Source organism: Neopsephotus bourkii, unplaced genomic scaffold (assembly GCF_033783945.1).
Source record: "Neopsephotus bourkii isolate Nb327-2 ecotype Australia unplaced genomic scaffold, CSIRO-AGI_Nbou_v1 NB_1760, whole genome shotgun sequence".
In the NCBI taxonomy this organism is placed as follows: Eukaryota; Metazoa; Chordata; class Aves; order Psittaciformes; family Psittacidae; genus Neopsephotus; species Neopsephotus bourkii.
This window is the reverse complement of record NW_026902234.1, coordinates 4,123,139-4,147,655: the sequence shown is the minus strand read 5'-3', so window position 1 is coordinate 4,147,655 and position 24,517 is coordinate 4,123,139. Positions and strand designations below refer to the sequence as shown.

General features: G+C 47.3%; 1 protein-coding gene across 9 annotated transcripts in view; it reads right to left on the bottom strand.

Moving 5' to 3' along the window:
• MAP4K4 (mitogen-activated protein kinase kinase kinase kinase 4) overlaps nucleotides 1–17,120 on the bottom strand; it is a 165,456-nt gene extending 148,336 nt beyond the window's left edge. For 4 of the 9 annotated variants that reach the window (XM_061377637.1, XM_061377639.1, XM_061377640.1 and 1 more), the window contains exons 1-2: nucleotides 16,326–17,116; nucleotides 15,938–16,003 (exon numbers count right to left, since the gene is read on the bottom strand). In XM_061377637.1, coding sequence (XP_061233621.1) covers nucleotides 15,938–16,003; nucleotides 16,326–16,382 — 123 coding nt within the window. In that variant the 5' untranslated portion in view covers nucleotides 16,383–17,116. Of the gene's footprint in view, nucleotides 1–15,937; nucleotides 16,004–16,325 lie in introns of all 9 variants that reach the window. The other 5 variants (XM_061377638.1, XM_061377635.1, XM_061377632.1 and 2 more) reach the window with 3 other exon arrangements.
• Between the last annotated feature and the right edge of the window lie 7,397 nt (nucleotides 17,121–24,517).

Sequence of the window (24,517 nt, the reverse complement as noted above, 5' to 3'; positions counted from 1 at the left end):
CTTCATCCATCCCCAGCTATGAGGAGCTGCAACCCCTTCCTTAAAACAAATTTGCCATCACAGGCACAGAGCAAAGACTGGGTTTTTATCCAGTGTCTTTTGGGAAGGATAATAATGCATCCCACTCCTCCCCTCTCTGACCATCCTTCCCATATCAAATAAGTCTGCTGTGCCCCATTTATTTCCTCCTCCCCCAACAGGGAGAAACAAAGGGCAGCAGTATCTAATGGCTTGAGAGCAAGGGATCTGGGGCTTGGTTTATTACATGCTTAACAGAGCACTGAATTACTGGTGGTTATTGCCTAGTTTAACTGCTTTCCTTAAAAGAGAAACATGAGCAAACAAGTACGTGCCATGAAAAAAACCCTATTCAGACAGGATCTGACAAGAGCAAAAGCATCCAGAGTTTACAATTGTTTATTAGCAGTCCTGCATTCAGGCACCGGCTGAGATTGAAGCAAAGACTAAAGCAAAGAAATCCCCACCTTGTCCACCACCTCCTCAGGGGGCTTGTCTACCCCTGGATTTACCACCCGAGGTTAGCATACACACTAAGTACCTGAGGCTTTAACTTCACAGACTTAGCATGTGTCAAGGGCAGTGTGCCTTGTCTAGACAAAGGCTTTCAATGCACTTTAGTTAGCATATACAAACCTCACACCTTCAGTCCTGGCAGAGAGAGGAGCTCTTGGGAGAGAGCATCCCCACAGAGCTCCTCCGACTGCCACCTCCACCGGCCGTGATCCCCCCTAACTTTAGGAGATAGCACCACAGTTTTGTCCGAAAGACAATGGGGGGGGGAAACAATAAGTTAACCCAGTGGAGCAGAAGACAGACCTCAGCAAACAGCCAGTGATGCAAGCAGAGATAGACCCGAGGCCTTCATCTCAGGTACGCATCTTCCCAGTGCCCAATAAAAAGGGGGGCTAATAGGCTTTCTCCACAGGGAAGCAGCGGATTGAAGAGAGAAGAGGCTCTCTTGCTCCCATCTATGTAGTCATCTTTTTTCATGAAACTTGAGAGGATTTTAGATTAGACCCATACCCCAAACCAAAATACAGCTGAAGTCAAGCCCTGAGGTTGAAAAAGTGCTGAGGAGAGGCTGAAAACGGATGGAGCCTCATTTCTTTGGAAGGCCAGGGTAAAAAGAGACCACAAAAAAAAAAAAGATCTAAAGAAGGTACAGAATGCATGTGGAGAAACACATTAATGAAAATACAAACAAACCTCACTCATCTTGGCAGAACTACAGCCAATACCAGAGGTCATGCGGATTTAACTATATCCTTTCTATGTGCTACTTACTTTTATACCAAGAAAAAAAGCCACAGACAAGCCTAGAGGAAGAAATGCAAAGGATGATGAGTGTCAAGTTTAGAGGAAGGGAGAGCAGCAGGAGGAATTCACCCACATCAGATGAGTATGAGGGAAGAGAGCAAGGACGACAAAACAAACCACAGAAAGGGGGAGAAACCTACCACTGCTAAAAAAAAGGGCAAAAATAGAAAATTCATTCTATGGGAAAAGATTAAAGAGTAAGTCAAAGACGTTTCAGTCATGAGGCACTTCTCAAAAATGCCTCATGTTCCAAAACGATTTCTAGAAATAATACCTTTTTCTCTCAAGCCTGATGAGGGAACATCGTCTCGAACCAAAACGTGCAAGCCTCTGCCCACACAGCTCTAACCCCTAGCTGCAATGAGGCAGATACCCAGTATAGTTCCACTGACTTCAGCAGATAGGGCCTGACCCTGGACAGCTGAAGTACTTATAGCTTTAGGAAAGCAATCTGAACTAAACCAATATATACCTGAACACTGCAGAAGAAAGACTACCTCTACCACCTTCTTATTCCAACACACTTCTTTTTCTCTCAAGCGACATTGATGCCTCTTGAATTATAAATACACAGGTAGCCTGCATGATCCATAAAAGATATTATTACTGCCGCCCTAAGACAGCAGAGACATTCAAAAACTTTCCCCTCAAAACATTCAAATCATGAAACCACACATTTGTTGAAGAGAACTTTGGCTCGGGTGCTCACAAGACTTTCTGCCGTCACGCAGAGCAGATCCCGAAACTAGGTGGTTTTGCTGACGGCTGTGATTCAGACGCAAGTCCCTAGTCATTTCAGCGTGCTGGGTTTATCATCTTTCAAAGCTGTCCGTAGTCACTATTAAAAGAAACCCACAGAATTCAGCACAGCAGAGGCGAACCCAATCTGCGCCTTGCAAAGAAACTCAGGACTGAGCATCCTTGAACAGCCCCATCTCTTGGGAAGAACAGCATCTCAAGGTCAGGTTATAAACACGGCTCTCTGGGAAACACTCTGTACCACTGCTGGGTGTGCAGTCTGCAAAGGATAAAAAAGGAATGGCCTTTGAAGGCGGACAAGCTATTAAATTTTTACTAGGTGAAATGTTTACTGAAATAAATCTAGTCCTTTCCACTCTTGGTTATTATCGTAACACATATGGTAACTGACATACAATTAATGGCGCTTTAAAGCAAGAGTTCTTGGAAGAAAAACGCACTCCCAACTTTCCAGCTAACCCTGACAAAAAGCCAGGTATGGTAAAGCTCAGCAACACAAGTAGCTTTATGAGAAACCCCATTTATTGGGCACCTCTCACTCTCACAAGAACACCAGCTCCAAGCAGAGATGAGTCGCAGCCACGTCAGCACCACCCACCACCACTGACACAGACCCACTAGCAGCCAAAGCTCAGTAGGCCAAATCCCCACCTCAGCAGTACTGTACCACCCACACCTCTTCAGTGGGTTTTCGTGTACACGTGCTATTTCACATCTGTCAACAGTTCAGACAATGGCACCCACAGAGATTTCATCTCTTCTCTGAAGCGTATTGACCCTGGAGGGTGAATGGGTATTAACAGTAACGTGACACTTTAATACCCAAGCCTACTGGCTTTGTTTCCAAACTCCCAAGGATCTACAAACTAAGTTGTTGCCATCTCTGCAGATCTGAAATGCTGTCCACATTCCCTTTTCCCATCTTCTCCTATCTGAGTTACAGAGAAAGATTATGCTGCTACTGGGTCAGTATATTCTTCACTGAGAATGAGATATCTCCAAGACCCGGCACCTTTAGCACAGTTCTGTACCGTGTCAGCAAGTGGGATTCCTCTCCCTGCTGGAATAAAGTAACAAGATACCACCCAGGGTGTTTCAGATGTCTGCTTCACCTTCCCCTCTCCTTTCCACAATCGGAAATCCTACTGGTGGGGAATACAAAAGAAAACCTTCCCCCCTTTCCCACACAGCCCAGTGCAAACACACCGTATGTATACAAAACATATTGCCTCACAACAACAGCACACACTGACTACATGCTTTGTTATCAAAAACTTAAGAGACGCAGAGCAGCAGCAGGAGGGGATGCTCCAAAGTCAAATCCCAATCACAGCAGGGACTTGATCTACGACTGAAGTGGCAGTGTCAATGACAGTGGTTTCATTGCCCATGTCTCTTCCTCTCCCAAAACCCAATGCAAGCGCTGCCACAACACTTGACCCATGAGGAGGCACCTCCAAACTCAGCAACTGAACCAGAAAGAAGCCTGCTCAGTAACAAATAGATTTTTATTCCTGAAGAGGAAACCAGAGAGCTCTTCCATTACCTCAGAGGAAACATAAGGAAAGGTAGCACTGCTCAGGACTGATTTACTGCCTCAAGCCATTCAGAAAACCATAAAGCCAGTGACATGTAAGACAAGCAACTCATTCACAAGAGCTCTTTGATCTTAAATACAAATAAAATTAGGTCAATATTAAAGATTTTCATTCCTTGCCGTATAAGTCTTCCATAAAGCCTAGGAAAAGCTTTTCCCATCCCTTCTTTTAACACTCAAGTTACTTAGCAAGTAACATTTCTTTCACATGACTTGAAACATTTTCCCCATATTCACTTGTCATCACTCCAGAATTTAACTCTTGGCGAGAACCTAAAATACACAGAGGGAGCCGTGTAAAGCATTTTCCATAGCGCCCGAGGACAAGTCAGATCAGAGGATTTTGTTGCGCTTCACATGGGGGAAAGTAAGGAGCAAAGCACACCTCCCATTGCTCAGATAGGGGAAAAAAAAAAAAAAAAAAAAAAGGATTTTTGGTAATTTGTTATTCAAAGCATTCCAGTGATTTTTAACAGATGAAGAGGAGAAAGCCTGTGCTGTCACTATTAATAGCCTGACATTCTTTCTTCCCCCACAAGACCACACCAGAAACACAGGCAAAGGCGACAACCTAAGGGAGCCTGGAGGTGTGCCAGCCCTGCCAAAGCCCCAACCCCTGCAGTGCAGGGTCTCCTCTAAACTTGCCCTGGGACGAGAGCACCATGCGTGAGGTATGGTGCTGGTGTACCGAACACATGCCGTGAAATCAGGGGGGCCCTTCACATGCGAGACTTCCCCACAGCTCCCAATGCTGCGCCTTTTGTTCCTTCTCCTGCAACAGTGCATCATTAACTTAATCTGCTGAAATAACAGCGGATTGCTGGATAAGCTAAGGATATAGCATCACTCTGCATTTTCGGTTTAACGTGCTCCATTGTGTTAGGGTGGATTTTATATTTTATTTATTTGCTTTCTAAACCAACCAAGAGCTCTCATACGCAGCAGAAGGCCCCTGAAGCTACTGCTGTAATGTGGTATCTGCTCGTAACATCAATATACCCATTTTAGAGGTATTAACGCTGCTGTTTAGTCATAGTAAAATATCCTAATACCCGCCTCACCTCTGTTAAAGACACCAATACAGTTCAGTGTGAGCAACAGTTCAGGCCTTTCTGCGAAACCCATTTATAAACAGAACCCCCACCAACTGCAACACGGCACATAACAATTCCACCACAAAGACAAGTAAAACAAGCAGGGGCACCATGAGGCTCACTCAGCTGCCCAAGAACATTCAGTCCCTTCCTCTGAACAGCTCTTACAAGACCAGAGGGTCAACATGCAAAGTGTTCCCTCTCTTTGGCATGGGTAAGCGTGAAGACTGATCCCAGCTATCACTAAGGCAACAAAGGGATCTCTTCTCGTCAAAGCACAGTACTTTGCATCCACAGATTTGGACTGTACCTCTGTCACATATTCCCTGGTTGGCTGGGAATAAATTACATCAGTTCCCCACTGTACTTCCCTCACACATCCTCACCCAAGGGGGGTGTAAAGCAAAGTGGATAACTGGAGCATCAGAGAAGCACAAAAGAGCTCCACTCCCTTCTGTGTTTACACAGGAGACTACCATGCAACTGATAGTTCGGTTTAACAACTGGAGCAGAATACGAAACTTCAAGTACTTCGGGAATGTCCACTCTAGCTCCTGAAGGAACACACACGATATTGCCTCAAAAAAAAAAACAAGTGCTAATTAGAGAAAAATTAGGGTTGCATTTACAACTGGTTGAAATTTACAAATAAGATCCCAACCAGACTGAATTTATTATCTGAGCTCACAGCTACAGAGAAGCAATATGATGACACGGCTGGGGAAAAATAAATAACAAAAACCCACTCAGGTTTGATGGGAAAAGGTACCTTGTAGAGAAGCACACCTTTGAAAAAAACAGCTTGAACGTCAGATGTTTCATTATGACCCCTATCAAGATCATCAGGAGTTTAAAAGTATTTCTGTAATTCTCTCCTGAAAAACAGTAACCTAGAACAAATGAATTCTCTGTAGACGTAGAATTTATTTTAACAGGGAAGACCTCAGCACTTATTGCAGAGAGCACAAGAGAGGAGACACAAGGCATTGGCTTCTCACACTGATAGTTCTTCTCAATCGGATCCCTCAGAAGTTCTGCAGAAATAAACCCGTCAAATTTTAAGTTCCCAGCCTCCATATAAATGTGCAGAGATACTGAGGGAAAGTACATTCACGTCTGGGTAAATGCATGCAAAAGCCAGTCACTTATTTATGAGTCTTCTGGGTAAAGGGATGCTTCTCTTCCCAGTGATGGGCAAGAGGGGTTTTACATGCTATGCACTTTTGCATATTCATGTATAGAGGCACCTTCACTCCTACTATATATCTCACAAAGATAACAGACTGTAGGAGCTACTACATGCATGGTATGGGGGGACAAAGGGGGATGTCAACCTGCCAACCTTAGACATCCAGAAGACATACAACTGAGACATTCACCATAAGCTTCCATTAGAATTAAGGCTCAGGTAAAGAGCAACTGAACTCATCCTTAGGGCAGTTATCTCCAGAGGCCATTCCCCTGTCCTCTTTCTCTCCACCCAGCTCAGATTTAGTCAGCAGAGAGGCAATAGGCCTATAGCAGACCTTTCGAAAGTACTGACCAAGTCCAGTGCACAGAAACAGGCTGTAAACTACTGACCACATGTTCTATCTGCAGCTCTCGCTACAAAATGCAAAGAATACTTGTACCCAAGTTATAAACCCTCGCAAGTAAAGGGTGCATAAAGAAACTCGAAATGCTGATGGACCCTAAGATGTAGTCCACTAACAAGTGCTACTGCAATAGTCATAATAATTCTTGAGGGAACTGGTGCACAAGTATTCCCTCTTGACAACAGCCTTGCAAAATGGGTACAGCTGTGCTTCCTTTTAGCTATTCTATTGAATTTTCCTTGTGAAGAGCAAAAATGAAGAATGATGAACTGCAATAATGCTGGGAGGTCCTGGACTTCAAGACACATAAATCCAAATACACCATAGTATACTTTGCTGTAACACATTAAGGCCCATTGACATTAAGCTTTTATTTCCTGGGTTTGAAAACAAAACAACCCAATACCATTAGATAGCTTGAAGTGCAGGGGGCAAGTTTTGAGACAAGTTTATTTTGGTTTGGGCTTACTGTTTAAATTAGAATCATGAACTCTTGCTCACTGTCATCCCCTACAGCTACTTTCACAAAATCCTGGGAAGAAACCATTGAAACCTACCAGAGCTTAACTGAAATTGACTGTTGTGGTTTTAAGACTTAAAGTAACTTTTAACTGCTGCAAAAAATCCCAAACAAAGCACATCAGCCTTGAGGTAAACCAGCGGGAGTGAACTATTGCCTTGGTAGTCCTCTGGAAGTTAGTAAAACTCAGATTTGGTGCAACTGAGTATTTCAAGCTGCTGCCATTCCTTTACCTGCCTGAGTAAAGTCCTCCCATTTCACCTCTGTCCCCTGATAAAGCTGCCAGGTGCAGGAACCAGAGCCAACAAGTCCGTACCATGGGCTGGTACAACATAAAAAGATGGTAACACAAACATTCAAACCTAAACCAGCCCAACTTTGAGAGCCCTAAAATGTCCAGTGAAGTGAAGGTGACTCCAGAAGCATACTGAAAGCCAAAGCCACATTTAGGAATAGTACATTACAGAGTGAGAGTCAAAGCCAAGCAGACGGGTGTTATGTATGGACACGAAGACCAGCATTTACATGTGGATAGTGGCACTAGAAGAAGGAAAGCCTTCAGAGGCAGGTGGAGAGCAGGGCAGCACCCATGACCCTAAAGTTGCAAACACAACATTCCCAAAGGGACTGTAGAATGGTTTGGGTTGGAAGGGACCCTAAAGATCATCAACCATGAGCAAGGACACCTTCCACTAGACCAGGTCGCTCAAAGCCGCGTCCCACCTGGATATTTTAGGACTTCCCTGGCCAGGGTGGTGGAAAGAGCATTAGGCAAGTGGGCCACCCCAGCAGCCTGGAGTCAGGGAGACATTGGGGCACTGGAGGCACAGATGGGCAGAGGAAGAAGCTGACAAACAGCCACAATGCACCACCAACAGCCCCAGTAGCCATGCTCCTGACCCCAGCCCACAGCACACCTTCTCCAGGGGCAGTGCTGCCTTGCTCCAGGAAGCATGTGCCTACAGCCCATGCAGCTCCTTCAGCTGCAGGTACCATGAGTCACTGTGATCCCTGCACACAGAGCAGGGATTATCAACACGCCGTGGGACAGCTCCAAAGGGAGGTGACGGAGACATACCAGATAAGCACTACAATACCAGTAGAACTGCATCCACGTTAGGAGTTTTACCACATTAGCTGTTTTATTACTAGACAGGCTGATCAGGACCTGCTGGCACTTGCAGTGTCCTGTTTGTACAGCAGTAACGACAGCTACAGCAGCAGAGCAGCCCAGGGAGGTGCAGCTTTAGTGGGAAAGATGGATTTTGCCAGGAGTGTTGAACAATCTCCCCCAGAAGACATCAATTATTCCGGCACATGGTCACAACACCGCTAGGTGGGCTGAGGAAGGTATCCTCAGCCTGGGCCATGCTGAAATCAGCACAAAAATCTGCGTCAATAAACATTCCCCTGGTCTGCATAAGCCCAAAGCCTGGTGGTTAGTGACCTGCCATGGGTTAAAGCTAATCTCGATCATAACATATATGGGTTTTAATATGGAATTGTATATGCTAATGTGGTTATTACTGACAGTTAAGCTGTCCCTCACTTTTTCTTGTATTAAGCACTCCCCTGACTCCACACTACTTTTTGTTTCCCTCAACTATGAATCAAGTCACTCTTACTATTTAAGCAGCTTCTCCTTCCGCTCCCTCTTCTTTCCTCTGTACATTCACCTTCAGTAGGCCGATTCTCTCTGAGCTGTCCCACTATCTCTTCCTAACTCCACATTTTCCCATAGAGTTGCTCCTTCACTTACGAGTATGATGCAAGATCAAACAAGAGGAGGACATGGGAGAACCCCAGGCAGGTGTCAACACCCTTCATGCCTGCTACAGGGTACTCGAGTCAGGAGTTAGCTGCACCAATTTCCAAATGAAGTGGACAAAAGCCTACTCTATCCATACATCTGTTTGTTCCCCATGTGCCTCGGAAGTGCAAGTCCCCTGCAAGGGTGAGCGTCTGCAGTCCCCAGTCTCTGGGATTTCATCCTTCCTCAGCAGCAAATTAAAACCAACACCACTGGGGTCAAATTGTAGTTATTCATTACATTCGGAGCAGCAGATTTCACTCTGCTGCAGGACAGCAAAGCGCAGGAGAGCAAGGGACTGCTTTGCCTGCAGGACTATCGTGTCTCCTGTCTGTACTCGTTTCTCCTTCAGAAAGCTGCCCTGCCCTTTCTCTAACACTGAAATCAATACCGCAGAAGTTAAGACTGCTGAGCCCTTGGCCACCCAGGAGGAGACACATCAAGCCTTTCTCAGGACAGGACAGGGGACTAGGAATGAGGGCTTCATGGAGGCATCATGAACTTCCCAACAGTGTACTGACCATTTGGCAGGACTCTGCAGTTTGTAATCACTGCTGTATTTTGTACCTCTGCGCAAGTGTTTCACACTGCATCCAAGGCAGAAAACACACTTTGGAAGTAATACAAAGATGTAACGTCAAGATCTCCAAGTCCTCTACATTCAAAGCTACCTCAAAGTTCCCAAGAAGCATGAACAGTTGCGGGTTTTTTCCTCCCCCTTCCCACAGCAGCCTGATTTTAGAGCCAACAGTATCCTTCCTTGAGCCTGTGCCGGCCTGAGAAACAATCGGGGACCCATAATGCTACAAACGTAAGGTATTTGATAACAAAACTCTTGTGCAAAGCTATGAGATCCCCTCCCAAATCCACCTCTCGTTCAAGCAAGCCAAATTCTTTCCACCACTTTCTTTGGACTGGGACCTAAAATAACGCCACAGATAAGGATCTGACTGTAACTTTTGACTACAGTAAAGCTCACATTGTGCAAGTCAATGCTATTGAGCTTGAATATGAACGTCATCGAAAGGCAGGGAGAAACACTTCTGGTGGAGCCAGTGTACAGTCAGAAATGTAAAATGGGAAAAACAAAAATACCACTTTCCTCCAAGGAAAACAGGTCTCAAGAAGGGAGGTACATAACCTACTCGGCTGAAATCACTCCTGCAACAAAAAGCAGCATTTGAAAAGAGGATGACTAGAACATAATGTGTATACAAAAAACACACGCTAGGCCACATGAGAAAAGTCAGCTGGCATTCTAGTTCAGAAACTTATACTAAAAAATGTATACGCTGCAGGCAGGGAAATGCAAAGGGTGAACACCTCTTGTAATGCTGGATTCCCTTTGGGGACATTCCTCTGTATCACCCCCTAGGGTGGGAGGCGCAGACCTGCCATCATCACAGAGGCCAAAAAAAAGCACTTCTGCACCCTACCACTGATGCTCTGGTACCTGGAAGTTGACACGCCATCAAAATTTCCATTACCAGGAGAGAGCAAAACCAAAGCAAGGCACGGAAGGTGTACATTCTGTTTTTCCTCCCCTTCTTTCTTCAGTACGCCTAAACTAAACACAATCCCTACCCTCAGCCTTCACGAACAAAGCTCACCTCTCCATGCCCAGAGCGAGGTGCAGAGAGCTTTATGGGTAAAACCATCCACCTTTGCAGACCTGGGGAAATGACCCCTACCATTGCCAACAGGGAGCGAGCACACACACACATAAAAAGCAAGGAGAAGAGGACAAGACTATTTCAACTGAAATTTTATCCTCTTCAATAAAAAAAATCTCCCTACAGAAAGCAAAGAAAATTTCCTAGGAGTCAGCATACGGCTGTCTTCTGTCATATCCACCACCCCAAAGCCCTGCACAGAGCCAGGTCCCAGAGTGCCTCTTACAATGACTCCAGGAATAAGAAGTCCCTGCCCAGGAGTCTGCAATTTGATTTAAGACAAGATACAAAAGAAAAGATGTTTTGACAAACAGACAGATGGACTGGGGGAGGAAGAACAAGAGGGACACGCAGTTACCCACAACTAGCAGGTTGCTTTCTTTTTTTCTTTTTCAATAAAAATAAATATCAGTAATCCCCACTGGCCACCTGCCTAGCTTTTGTATACTTAATTAGGAAGGATTTGGGTGATAGAGAACTGCTCAAAAGTTGAGCCAATTTGGGGGAGAACAGGGGCACAAACATCTAGCTGCAGGACCCAGAGAAATGCCAGTATTGTCCAGCCACTGCCTGGTCCTTCCTGGTTCCTCCAGCAGCAAACTCTCCCATTGCAATACAACCTGCAAAAAGTCCGAGGAGGAAGGCAAGAAGGGCAGTTCATACTTAAGAGAGCTGGTCTGAACCAGTTCCTGGAAGCCAGTGACCTCACTGATCCCCAGCACAGTTTGTCTTTATAGCGATAAGACTGGAATTGTATTTGTGTTAACAAAATCATCTGAATCCACAATGATGTCCCTTTAGGAGTGAAAGAAGGAAAAGGGGGGAGGGCTAAAAAATAAATCCAACTGAGTTAGTACAGAATACCAAGAACTGTCCTCTTTTCCTACCCCCCAACAGTTACCTTCTAAGATAGAAAATCCATTAAGACAAAAATAGAGTATCCTTAGCGTGGGAAAACATTTACCCAAGTTTTAATTTCTTTTCAAATCAGCATTTAAACGATCACATCTTACATCATTTCCTTTTACGAGCCAGCAGTTAGACAATACACATCATTTACATGCAGTTTTGGAAGGCTGCAACATAAATCAACAAAAGAAGCCTTCACTATGAATTAACTATTACAAGGCTCTTCCAAAGCCACACCAGCCTGTGCTGAGGGCAATTAGGAATATCATCCCTAATTCTCCTCTTCCTGGTGCACTCCTGTGATGCCTCAGAACTCACACAAAACCAGCCTTCCCCCCAGACATCGCTGCTACAAGAGAATTAGGATGTCTATCTACAAGATATAACAGCACACTCGCAACAGCTATTTCAACGTGTTAACTGTCTTTAAAAACACATACGCACACCCCGGAATAAACTGACCCAGCAGCTTCACCCAGTTCAGTCTCAATAACAGAATTAATACTTGTGCCTCCACAAACAATCAGGAGATAGAGATTTTAATATGTGCAAAGTATTAACCAATCCCTTTAGCTCACAGGTCATTTCTGCATTTAGAAAAAAAACAGAAGAGAAGCAAACACCCAGTTTGAATCTTATCTCGAGGCAAATTTTGGGAGTGTTTTCACTTTGTGTAAGCCAAATTTCAAATGAAGCTTACCGCTGGAAGTGAAAAACTAAAATCTGACCACAGCAATGCTAAAAATGCTCCTCTACGATTTGAAGATCAGATATAAAGTCCTGAAGGCAGCTGATCATTCGGTAAGCTGGCTACAAGTTCCAGCTACACCGAAGAGCTCAGGTGAAGCAGGACAGAGCTCAGGAGGGACTGGAGGCACAGCCACCCCACAGGACAGCAGCATGCACACAAAAGCACAGTTACAGACTATCACCGTTTTTCTGTTGAATTCTGTGCACACTGGCATCATCCCCTGCTTGCATCTCACTGCTTAAAGGTGGCACATCACTATTCTGCTGGTTAAAAGAGGGCTCAGGGCTCGGGCCCCAGGCAGGTGAGCTCCAGTGCCAGCTCTGACTGCTGCAGGCAGGCAGGCAGGGACAAGCCCGCACATGCCTCTCGCTCCCATCAGCTGATACCAACCTGTTGCAGGGCAATTTCTCCTCTCCAAACTTCAGCAGAGGCGCAGGGCTCCTTAAAAGTGTTGAAGGACTCAGGGGGTTCCGCAGCCAGCAGCCAGTGTTTTCGGAGGGAACTCTGCTCTGCAACGCTTAACCCTTTGCTTTCTAACTTCCAAGTGATACAATTTGCAGAAGTTTCCTTCTTTCTTCTGTGCCATTATTCTCAGATTTTGAACTGACTACAGAAGGGCAAACAACTTCCAGGCTGGCTTTTCATTCCCCAGGATTTTGGATGAGCTCTGCTTTGCCCCAAGATGAATAAAACACTCGTGCCACAGCCCCTTCCCCTGCACAAAGATTTCCCCAGAACAACCCATGTCTTTTGGGCACCCAGGCCTGGGGAACTCAGGTTTCCCCCATTCACAGCTGTGTAACAAGCTCCTCTTGAAACACAAGGCTCCTTCACATAGGAAAAGTGTAAGCCAGGTTATGAAGATGGAAACAACATAAACTCTATAGACTTCAACACAGCAGCTGAAAACTTAGTATTTTTAAAACCTCACCACCAAGGTCCCAGGCCTACAGTACACTCCACATAAGCCAACCCATTTAATGGCATAAAATCCCAGGAGGATCCACACTGCTCCATGACAGGGTGTAATTCCACTTGCGTTTAGATGCCAAACAAACAAGGCCTGTCCTTGTATTTCATGTTCCAATATACATCAACACACCTATATATAGCTAAATAAATAGCTATGGTAGAACTATGTATAGAAATATCTTTAGCTTGGCAAAGCTGAGCTATTTCCAGCAAACCCAGCTGAGGCAAAGAGAACAGGACTATTTTCTGCTTTTCAACAGGTCCGTGCAGTGCTCTTCCCACCCGGGCTGGAAAGCAGACTCCCCAGCACGGCACACGACCTACGGTATCATCGCCGGGGTGTATGAGCTAGACAAAGAGATAACGTCATGCCCTCTCCCGCTCCCTCCGTCCTCCCGCAGTGGCAGGTAGCCAGCCAATCCCGCTCCCGGGTGACATCATCGCCGATGCCGATACACCAGCGTGGAAGTACATCAAACTAACACTGACCCGCACATCTGGGGGCACGCACACCACCACAGACAACCTACCTATCCATCCCTCCCCCCCCCCATCAGTCTCTTGGGATGACAGCCTGCTGGAAAGGGAAATAAGACCATCTGGGAAGAGGGATTCCGAGGAGAGGTTGCTGGGTAGGAGGAAAGCGGAAGGCAACAAGCAAACACAGCGTAACCACGTTTTTTCCCTCAGTTATGCAGTTCCTCCGAAAGCCCTCACCACACACACGGTTTCATCTCTGGGTGTCCCTGGCGCATTTTTCCTAACAAAAGAGTGGCTGAGAAAAGCTAAATCCTACTGCACTGACCTATGGGGTTTTTATATAGCTGCATTATTTTAAGAAGAAAGCCCAGGTTTAATCACAACAAGGAAGTTTGTTGTTTTGGTGTTTTTTGTTTACATACAACCCTGTTAGGTGTCCACATGTCAAGACTCTGTACACAAAGGTGGACAAATGCCTAAGAAGCAGCAGTGCCAATCCAAACTTACACAGCTGACAATCCGTTACTGTCCAACAGGCTCCATAGCAAAGCAGTATTTACCTACTTCTTTTATCCCTGGCACCCAAAGCACCATGCCCTCAGTCACCAGGCAAGAGGAAACCATGAGGAAGGGCAGGGGAAACCTCACATCAGACACACATTTAAACTAACGCCCTGACAGAAACCGCCTCCTGCTCCCCCTGTTATCAGAGTGACACGGATGCCCCTCAGACCTTAGGTGTCATTTACTCTTCCAAGTGAATAAATGCATATGCTGAGTTTCATTTCTAATGCTGACTATTCCAGGAGGGTTCTAGGGTACCCAGGAAAATGAAATTTAAGATTCTTGTCGTCAAGGCTGTTAAATCACCCAGGACTTCGCTCATTAAGTCAAAGTATTAACAAGTAAGCCGAGAAACAATGCACCAAATTGCAATAATTAACAGGAGAGTTTCAAGTCACACATTCACGCCCTACTTTTTTTTCTTTATGTAAGAAGGGTTCAGGTGATGCAAGCTCTGGGAGCAGGACTACAGAAAACACACAAACGGTGCCATTTCATTTGGCAGAAATGAAATACTAGGGGGAAAAATATGGTCAGGTTTGAGCAACCTGGTCTAGTGGAAGGTGTCCCTGCTTGTGGTGGGGGGGCTGGAACTAGATGAGCTTTAAGGTCCCTTCCAACCCAAACCATTCTATGATTCTATGAAGTGCAGCTTCTCACCCATCTCCCCCCTCGCTCTCTGGCCCTCTGAGCCACATCCTTTTCCCCAGCCTTCTGCCAACAGCAGCAGCCTGGTTATTCCACCTCCACTCTTCACATGCAACTCTTGCGGCGCAGGCAGACTACCTCTCCATCAGTACTAAGGCTGAGGTTCACGCCCTCAAAACAAACTGACATGTGTTTTGTTTGCCGAAGAGGCACCAAAGTGCTTTATTTAGTTACTGGAGCTGCAAGCGGCAGTATCTCCCCATCAGGGAAACTCACCAATTATTTGCTTTGTTTACAAGCAAAAGAATAAATAAATATAATAGAAAATGAAATAAAAACAAAGCAGATAGGCACGATCGGTCACATCCAGTTACCTCTCCTTCCCCCTGCAAATGTGCCTTTCATTTCTACACAGCTTAAGGCCGGAGCCATCAGCCTTTTGGCAAGTATTAGGACTGTGTGAACAATTAGTCATCCTGGTAGCCAGCACTCACTGCAAAGTCATGGAATCTCAAGATTTGTTTGTTCCACTGACTGCACACTGGAGGGGAAGAAAAAAAGGCAGGCTCATTTCACACCCATATGGGCACCCTCCGATTTCTATTTTTTAAAGCCATACACTTGTCAAACAGGTTATTCTGGGAATTCTGATTTTCACAAAATAAGCCTCCCTGCTTCGACTGCTTATCATTGTCACCCTGGCCCCCCCAAAACCATGCAGGGTTGGCTGTGGCACCACTCACTCCCGACTCCACAGCTTCAGCACTCTGAAGGTTTTCCAACAAGGAAACCCGGTGACAATCTTAACGACGGCCAATGTCTTTGTCTAAAGTCACCGCAGCAGCAGCAGCAACTTCCATGAGGACGTCCAGCAGCTATTGTAAATAAGCCCACGGACCTATTTGTACAGCCACAACACACTCCGACAGTGTTCACCCCGTTCGGTTATTTCTTTGGGGAGAACGCGGGGGGGAATAAGGACAATAAAGGACTATTTCACCATTTCAGGATGTGCGCTCGGCAGAGTAATTCCTGCCCCGCTGTAAACGCTGAAGCCGAGAGGGTGCCAAACTTGTCACGGGCAGTAACAATGACAAGGACAACATTTTCATCACCCCCAACCACAGCGGGCGGCTCGCCTTCCGCGAGCGCTCAGCACGGCACAGCCACCGGGTACCCTTCTCGACAAACGGCAATAATAAAAGGAGAAGAAACGCTGCCACAAACCTTGTAGACTTGCCCGTACGTGCCATTGCCAACCACTTCCACCAGCTCAAAAATCCCAGCGGGGTCCTGGGGGGCAGAAGGGGCAGAGAGGGGTGGGGGAGAAGAGAAGCGGGGTTACACTTTGTCAGGCGATGGCTGCTGGCGGCGTGCAGCTGTTGCGCCCTGTTTTTCCACGCACATGCCAATACATGCAAACAAAGGAAAAGCAGCCCAGGGCCTCGCTCCCCCCGCGGGGCTCCCCGCACGCCGCCACCACCGCCGGCCCCCCGCGCCCCGACACCGGACCCGCACCCAGCCCCGGACTCGGCCGCTCCCACCACCACCGCCGGCCCGGCAGCCCCGGCCAGGGGAGCGCCGGCCCCGGGGGAATCCCCACCCCTGCACTCACCCGCAGGGAGGAAAGGTCGATATCCACCAGACTTTTTGCAGGAGAATCGTTCGCCATTTTCCCGTCTCTTCCTTTATATATGTATTTTTTTCCTTCTTATTTTTTTCTTCTCTGTTAAATAATAGCGAGGCCGCCGCTCCCCCCTCCCCGGAGCAGCTGTGAATTGCGCGGAGCTCCTCTCCTCCCTTCCGCCCTTCCCTTCTTCACTCCAGCCCCGCCGGGTTGAAACTCTTCAGCATTGGGAGGGGTTGGCGGGGGGGATGATGGATAGATAGATGGATGGTGGGAGGAGGAGGGGGGAGAGGGAGGTGAAGGAAAGGAAGGAGGGAGGGAGGAAGGAAGGAGAGGGGGTGCTGCGGTCCGTCTGTCTCCCCGCGGTGCACTGCGGGGCTGGGTCCCTCCTAGGCGGGCGGCGGTGCTCGGGCCGGTCGCTCGCTCGGTGTGTCGGTCGGTGCGTGCCCGGCGGCAGCGGGCTCACACCATGTCGCGGCGGCGGCGGCAGGAGCGGCGCCGGGGCCGGCAGCCTCTGGTAGCTTCACGGTGCACCCTTTGCCCGGGCATGGCACGGCTCGGCTCGGCCCGGCCGGGGCGGCGGCGCTCACGCCGGGAGCCGGCAGCCGCGGCCCCGCTCTTGCATGGGGGGGTTGGGGAGAGCTCACGCCCAGCGTCGCGGCGGAGCCCCCGCCGCCTCCGAGCCCTTCCCGCTGCGCTGCCCTCGCATGAAACGGCGCCGGGCACCGACGGGCAGCGGCTGCGCGTCCCGGCGGCGGCGGGGCACGGGCGCGCGGATGGAGCTGGGTGCTGCGAGCCAGACAAAGATAGCCGGGGAGGAGGAGGAGGAGGAGAGGGAGGAGGAAGAGGAGGAGGAGGAGAAAAGGGATACAAAATATACTGCGAGCGGGGAGGGAGGGAGAGAAAGAAAACAGCTCCCCCTTCCCTTCTCCAACAGGAAAAACCGGCGGAAACGCGCCCGCACCAAAGCACTGCTGGGTAAACTCGCGGGGAGAGAAAGAGAAGGAGGACGGGGAGGAGGGCGGCCGTGGCAACGGTGCGCCTGCCACAGCCGCTGTCCGCAGTCCAACGATAGCCCCTGTGGGGCGGATGGGGGTGTGTGTCCGCGGCAGGGCCGTGGGGTGAGGCGGCAGAACGGGGCGGGACGGGACGGGCCCAGCCGGGCTGGCTGCTCTGGGCCCCCCAGCCTGCCGCTGCCCCGAGGCCTGGGCAAGGAAGGGGGCCGTTTGCCAGCCGGCCCCCGGCGGTTTTGGAGGGGGACAGCAGGGTCAATGTTAGGCTGTCGCGACAGGCATTGCCCTTGGGGTGGGGCGTGGGGGTATTTTCCATTCCCACCTCTTCCTCCCCACACACAAAGCCGTGTGTTTTCTCATTTTGTGCCCCCTACCCCGAGACTCTAGGCCTACGGGAAGAAAGTTCCTGCCCCATCAAGAGACCTCGCAGACACAGAGGCAAACGCTAGCCTCCAGAACCAGGTCCAGCACTGCTAAGATGGTGCTGTGATTTTAACACACCACTTACTGGCAGCCAGAATTGTCTTAGGCCCCATTCCCACCCAGAAGCATCCTCCAGCAGCATCTGAATCATGGAAAAGTCTCATTAACCCCTCTGAAGCTAATCACATCAGGCAGTTGCGCGCAGGTGTAAACCTTGGCAGGATTTGTCTCTCATTGAAGTTCTTTATCGCACCGATATGGCAAAAGTGTTACCTGCTTGCAAGAGGTCGAGTTACATTTCCTGTGGGAACCAAGGTTTTCCTGTCTCTTCTACTTTAACCACAAACTTACATACACATAGCTATAAGTATCACAGAAACATACTTTTAAAACAAAGCAAACCTGTTGAGCAGAAAGTGTAAGGATAAATTACCATAACAGTTTAATGGTGTACTTCATTTTCACTTAAACTGCAGCTACAAAGAAAGGAAACCGAGGGCTGGACCAGACAACTGTTTTCCTCTGTGCAGCAACCCATAAGCATAAGAAGGCAACTGATCTGCAATGGACTCATTGCTGGGTCCATCTGAGTGCATGCACACAGTAGTAGGATCAGGTCTACAGATGCAGTAAGTTTTGAAAAGTGGATTTCCACAAAGGTTTGTTATCATCGGCCTGGTTTGCAATACATGGCTGATTTAACTCTGTCTTCTTATGCATGAGAGCAGCCTTGCTAGGTCAGCCCCATTGCCTGTCTAGCCCAGCGTCCTGCTGTCTCCAGAAGTAGCCAGTGGTGGATGCTGAGGGATAGGTTAACCATCCAGTGATACTTCTCTAGGGCATCCTCCCAGTTCTCTGCAGCCCAGGGAGTTCTTTGGCAGTGTTTGGTGTCACCGCATTTCATAGTCTTTGATGATTTTTGCCTTCCATTAGATTGCCCATTTACTTTGTAGATTCATACATGATTCTGGCTTTTAAATTGCCCTCTGGCAGGGAGTTCCAAAGATGAACTAGCTGCTTGTGGAGACCACCTTTGTTCATTGGCTTTGAACCATCATCTGCTAGATTGAAAGGATCCATGGCTGCCTCTTGTGTTGGATGGGACAACAGTCATTTCCTACTAATTTTTTCTGTTAATTTGATTTTTTTTAATAGACTTCTGTTGTGTTCCCCCTCATTTTTTGCCAGCTAGCAAGTTCTGATCTTTTAGTGATACCATGAATGGAAGCTATTCCATACTTGCCCTTCATTGGACCATTTCTAGTTCTGATTCCTTCTTTTTTAATGCAAGGGAAGAATTTTCGGTATCATTTTCATGATGGGTTCCCCATGCAGCATCATGGTGATGTCCTGGTTTCCAGTCCTCTCCTGGTACTCCCTTTTTTCACTGTTGTTGAGTATAAAAATGACATTCCTGTGGAACTTGTCTATGATGATGCCACAATCCCTTTCCATACTACCTCAAAGACTGTTGCGGTGTCCTTCAGGATGAAACAAGGATTTTCAAGCCCAGGCTCTGGACTCAAGTTGTCCATACTCAGTATGTAACACCTTTCTTGTGCCCCTGAAAATACAGTCTTGAGTTTTTTTAGAGCTGGGGCTGGAAGCCCAAATACACATTTTCACCCTTATAGCTCTGATGTGGCTCCACCATAGTGTCCCAGTTCATCTTTGAGCTTATATTTTACTACAGTGAGTTTTGTTCTTTGGTTTGTTTTAGTATCATATCAAATACTGAAAGAAGCTAGAAGACCACTAGAAGCAAAAGTGCTAACAAGGTTGACACATCCCTTGTGTCAATCCTTGAAAATTGGCGCATCCCCTAACTTTAAGGGAAAAAAAAAACAGTTTTCATAAAGCAGTAAATGCCACACTAGCTTTGTGCTAGTTCCCGAGGTGAAGCACTGCACTACCTCACCTTCCTTTTCCTTCCTACACAAGCAGAAGGATGAAAGGGTTGCTTTCTCCAGGAAGAAGTCTCTCTGGCTGCGGCCAAAACCACTCTGTTCACATGTTCATCATGCTCTTCACCAGCACAGCATACTTACCCAAGTATGGAAAGTCTAAAGGTTAAAAGCCCAAACCTAAAACCACTGGAAAGAAGATGAGCGGTCTGTTTGGGCTTCCTCATGGAGTGAAACCAGCACCCCTGAAGGAGACAGAGTGAGACATCCATTGAAAATCATAATGCAAATGAAATGCAAGGACAGGCAATTTCAGCCCTGTGGATAGTCACCCCACAGACAGAGCAGCAAATGACTCGGCCTTCTAATGACAAACTAAGTAGAAGCATCAAAAACTCTGAGTCAGCTCCATCTGTTTGGGAACAAAGCAAGAGAAAGCCGCAGGGTCAGTGTGCTGCTTTCTATCACCCTTGGACACAGTCGGACCCGTTCCTGTTCCCTGGGCTTGCAGCAGCTGATGGAACAGAGGAGATGAACTTCCCTGAGCAGTTTCAGCATCCCTGAAGGAGGGAGGCTGAGGCTCCCTTTCTCCAGCCTTTTGTTCCTCTCATCTGGCACCTCATCCCTTGTGTCAGCATAAGCTTTCGTACAGCTGTGCAGTGATAGTCCAAGAGAAAGGAAAAGACTTTGATGTTACAATTGATCAGAATCCTGGGTTGGTTCCTCTTATGCCTGCTGGAGCAGTTGTGTTGGCGAGAGGGAAGGGGGGGCAGAAACTATGTGCAGGGGAGGAAGTGTAACCATAGCATTGCCTCTTGGTGGTAGCTGTGGCTTAAGCCGATTTCAAATCTCGGTGGACCCACAGGGGTAGAACTAGAGCAACTTCCTTCCTTACTGGAAGAGGCACTGTGGGAATAATGGGAACCCAACATTTATGTTGCAGCCACAAAAGAAATTCCTTGTTCTCTGTGTTTTTCCTCCCAGTTCTTTGAAACTGTGCTTATTCTTTTCCACATTTAATATGCTGGGGCCCTAATCACTGACCAGAGATGTAGAGGTCATCAACTGCGTTAACTTTTTAAGAGCTTAATCATCAACAGTGTTCAAGGAGATGAGTAAAGAGACAGGAAGTTCTGAGTTTTCATTTTGCTTCTGCTACTGATTCATCCCGTAGCCCTGGGGCATCTCATTTCCTGCCTCCACTCCTTTTCCCTGTGTGGAAAATGGGAGTGACCTCCTTGATACTGTGAAGTGTTAGACATGTGCTCCATTGTACTGTCTAGGGAAATGGTTCTCGCCTTGGCCAGGGAAGTCTATGAGGAAGTCTCAGGCTAGGGTGAGGAATAGCAGAGGACAGATTAGCAACCAAGGCTGGGTCAGGCTTTGCACAGTGCAGCTCTCCTGCTGCAAGTGGGCTTCCAAGACCAGAGGGAGGTTGAGAGGCTTTAAAGACTGCTTGTTCTCCTCATGCTGTGTGAGGTCTCCCCGTGCTGGTGATTACAAGGCACACGGGGAGCAGAGCACATACAGAAGGGTGCCACACAATCAGCTGTCTTCCAGCTTATGCTCCTCTGCTGCTTCCACCACCACTATCTCACACCTCCATGTGTGGGGCTGTTCTGTGTGAGCACTGCTGGCACACCCAGGTTCTTACATGTTACATCTGAATGTCATAAGGACGTGGGACATGTCCCTGCAGCTAGGTTGCCCAGTTGTGCCCTCACTGCTGCTGCTGGCATCCTGCTGCTTCCCCCACCCCCACAGCACTTCCCTGCCTCCCAGACTGATACCCTCATACTGGCATGGAGGCAAGGCTCAGGCACGTAGCTGGATCCAAGGACAGGGAAGCACATGTAGATTACACTATAGGTGACACTGAGCTGCACAGGGCCCAAAAGGGGCAGCTTTCCACCAGCTGTATGCTTTGGGGCCATCCACCAGCTTCCTGTCCACCCCCTGGCTTCCTCTGTTAGCGTTTCAGGGACTGGATTGACAGGACTCCTGGAACACAGGGGTTGCCTAAATATAGCACTCATGCTAGCACGGGAAGAGTAGCAAAGCGAGGCAGAGCACTTCCCACGGCTGCTCAGTGCGGGGCAGGAAGGCACAGCACTGTAAGCACTGTCAGGAATTCTGAGGTACCCACCTTTCCCCATCCTCTCTGCCAGGCTCCACATCTGTGCTGTTCTTTCAGCTGTGCCAGTACAGCTCACCTGTGTTATGGTCGGGTACTGGGCTGATCCTAGCAAAAAAAGAAAACACCTTTTTCCTCCATTTTTTGCAGGCTTTGCTTTACCTCTTATTAACACCCTGCTTTGAAGGAGTGGTGGGCAGTAATGTGAAAGCAGGAATTCCTCAAGTTGTTGCACAGAGATGTAGGTACCACAAAATTATGTCCTAAAAGTCATTTTGGAATGAGTTACCTCAAATGGCATTGCAGTATAGCCTAGGGAGACAAGTTAACATTAGTCCTGTTCTATCACACCTGTGCAGTACTGGAACACCTAGCAGTTCTAACTCGATCCAGATCTGAAGTGAGCGTATGACAGTGTCCTTATGAAAATAATGTGATAGGGTGTTTATATCTTCCTTACGCTTTTACACTGAGTGTGGTGAAGACACATGGAACCTGGTCCATCAAAAGCCTTAGGATGTGAGAATAGCTGAAATGGTATGAGGTTTGCCAGGACAATGTGCTCCCAGGAAAATCTGTGAACAAATCCAGACCAGCAAAGTTCAGCCGTTTGCATCACCTAGCTGGGGCATTTTGAATCTGGTTCTGAACATGCCCGCACAGAATTTACATCTGCAGAGCCACAGCCTCCGCAAGGAAGCTGCTCCCGTCCCTGGAACAGAACAGGACAAGGAGGGGTGAATTCACACTGCTATGTCTTTCTGTGACTCCAGACCCCTAATAGATCTACCCAGACTGAATTCACAGCACAGCGTGGGACCTCACACTGCACATCACACTGGGAATTGTCAGTCATGCACACAGGCTTAAAGCTGGCATAAAAAAAGTGCATAAACCCCACATAAAAACACTGGTGCATGCTTGGGGTAATTGGTGATTACAAGGGTATCCTTGTAATCCTGGGTATATTTTTGGACACTGCCCATGCCCTAAGTTTTAATAAGTTATCTGTTTCTGATCCTGCTATCTATCACACAAAGCATGCAATTACCAAGTGTGGCTGGCTGTCACAAGCTATCTCTGCTTGTAGCTAAGCTGGCTTGTAGTTATCTTCTCGTGACCCAACTGTGACACTTATTTCACCTCTTATACAGGGCCCTGAGCCATATCTGTAGCTGCTGGGAGCAAACTTTTTTCCTCCCTGTCTGCGCCAGAACTCCTCTGGGCGAGTTAGCCCTCCTCATGTTCATCTTGATGTGCCTTATCTCACCCAGGGGCACCTGGGAATGCTCACCCAGAGTTTTTGAGATCCGTGCTTCAGGACAATGAACAAGGCAGAGAGACAACCTGTTCATTTCACATTTGTGCCCTTGCATAAGAAAAGCTGCTCTACCAGCGTGATGGTGGCTGGGGCTCTGTAGGCATTTCTCTACAGGCAGTGCTTGTGTAAGGATTTCCCAAGCCTTCTCCACCAAGCACATGGGCACGTATCCTGTGCTTTTCCTCCTGCTCTTTTGTTCCTGTCATGGCACTGCCCTTGTTTTGCCAGTGCCTTTACTTTTACAGCCATGTGATCAAACACATCATTGGAAATAACCCTTGCTTTCGGATTTCGTTTTATCCAGCTCAGTTGTGCTCACAGTGTGGGGAAAGAGCAGAAACAAGCAAAGAAGTGAGCATGGAGGTGGCTGGGCTGCTGTTTCATAGGCAAGCACTGTGTATAAACACAGTTCAAGTCGAGTCTGCAAGCCTAACAGGCTCCTGAGGGGACTGGTGGGGATTACGTCTCAAGAACTTCAGCCTTGTTTTGACATGGCCCTGAACATAGTCTTGATGTGCCACATACTGAGTCAGATATAGCACAACAACATGATGCAAAGCACTGAACCTGTATAGAGTCACTCTGTCAATTCACATGGGTTCAAATACTTCTGAAGGAGTCATTTTATCCCAGAACATCTGATGGAGCAGGTACTGTAGCCAGCTTAAACCTGATATAAAAGCATAAAGCTGGCACAGAAATATTTCTGTATACTTGGGCTATCTGAACAGAAAGAAGATAACTGTGTGCTTGTATCTGATCCAGAGCAAGCTGATCCCCAAAAGCCCATAGATCCGGTAATAACCGACCTGTAACCATGGCCAGAGCTGGTACAGAAGTTACCACATTGCCAGAATGAAGCCAATGCACTTCTTCCAACAGTGGGCTTCTGCAAGAAGGCTGTGAGAGTATAAATTCTCACAGTGCCCTGGTCTGAGTACAGCTGCCTTCAATCCTGCACATTTATCCTTGCATTGAACTTCATGCGTTGTGCGAACTCCCTGAGAATTCATAAATCTTTGAGGACTGTGGCTTAAGCGAGGTAAATTGTAGAAATCAAAATTAAAGTGTAAAGCATATATTTTAAACAAACATTAAGGCTACTGAAGTCTGCCCTTTGAAAGCTTTCTTCTTCAGTTTCCAAGTGACTTTTATTTGAATATTGAAGGTATTTTCATTTTGTGTTATATTTTACACTGAGTAGGCAGTTATGTTTTGAAAGACATTCTAAAAATAAAGAGTAAATTATCAGCAAAATGCAAAAAAAAAAAAAAAAGGGGGAGAAAAAAAGCAGAGGTAAAAATTAACTGTCCTTTCAAATGAAAAAATAAAAACCCTGAGCTGTGGAAGGAAATGTAAGGTTTTCCACAATTAATACACAGGCT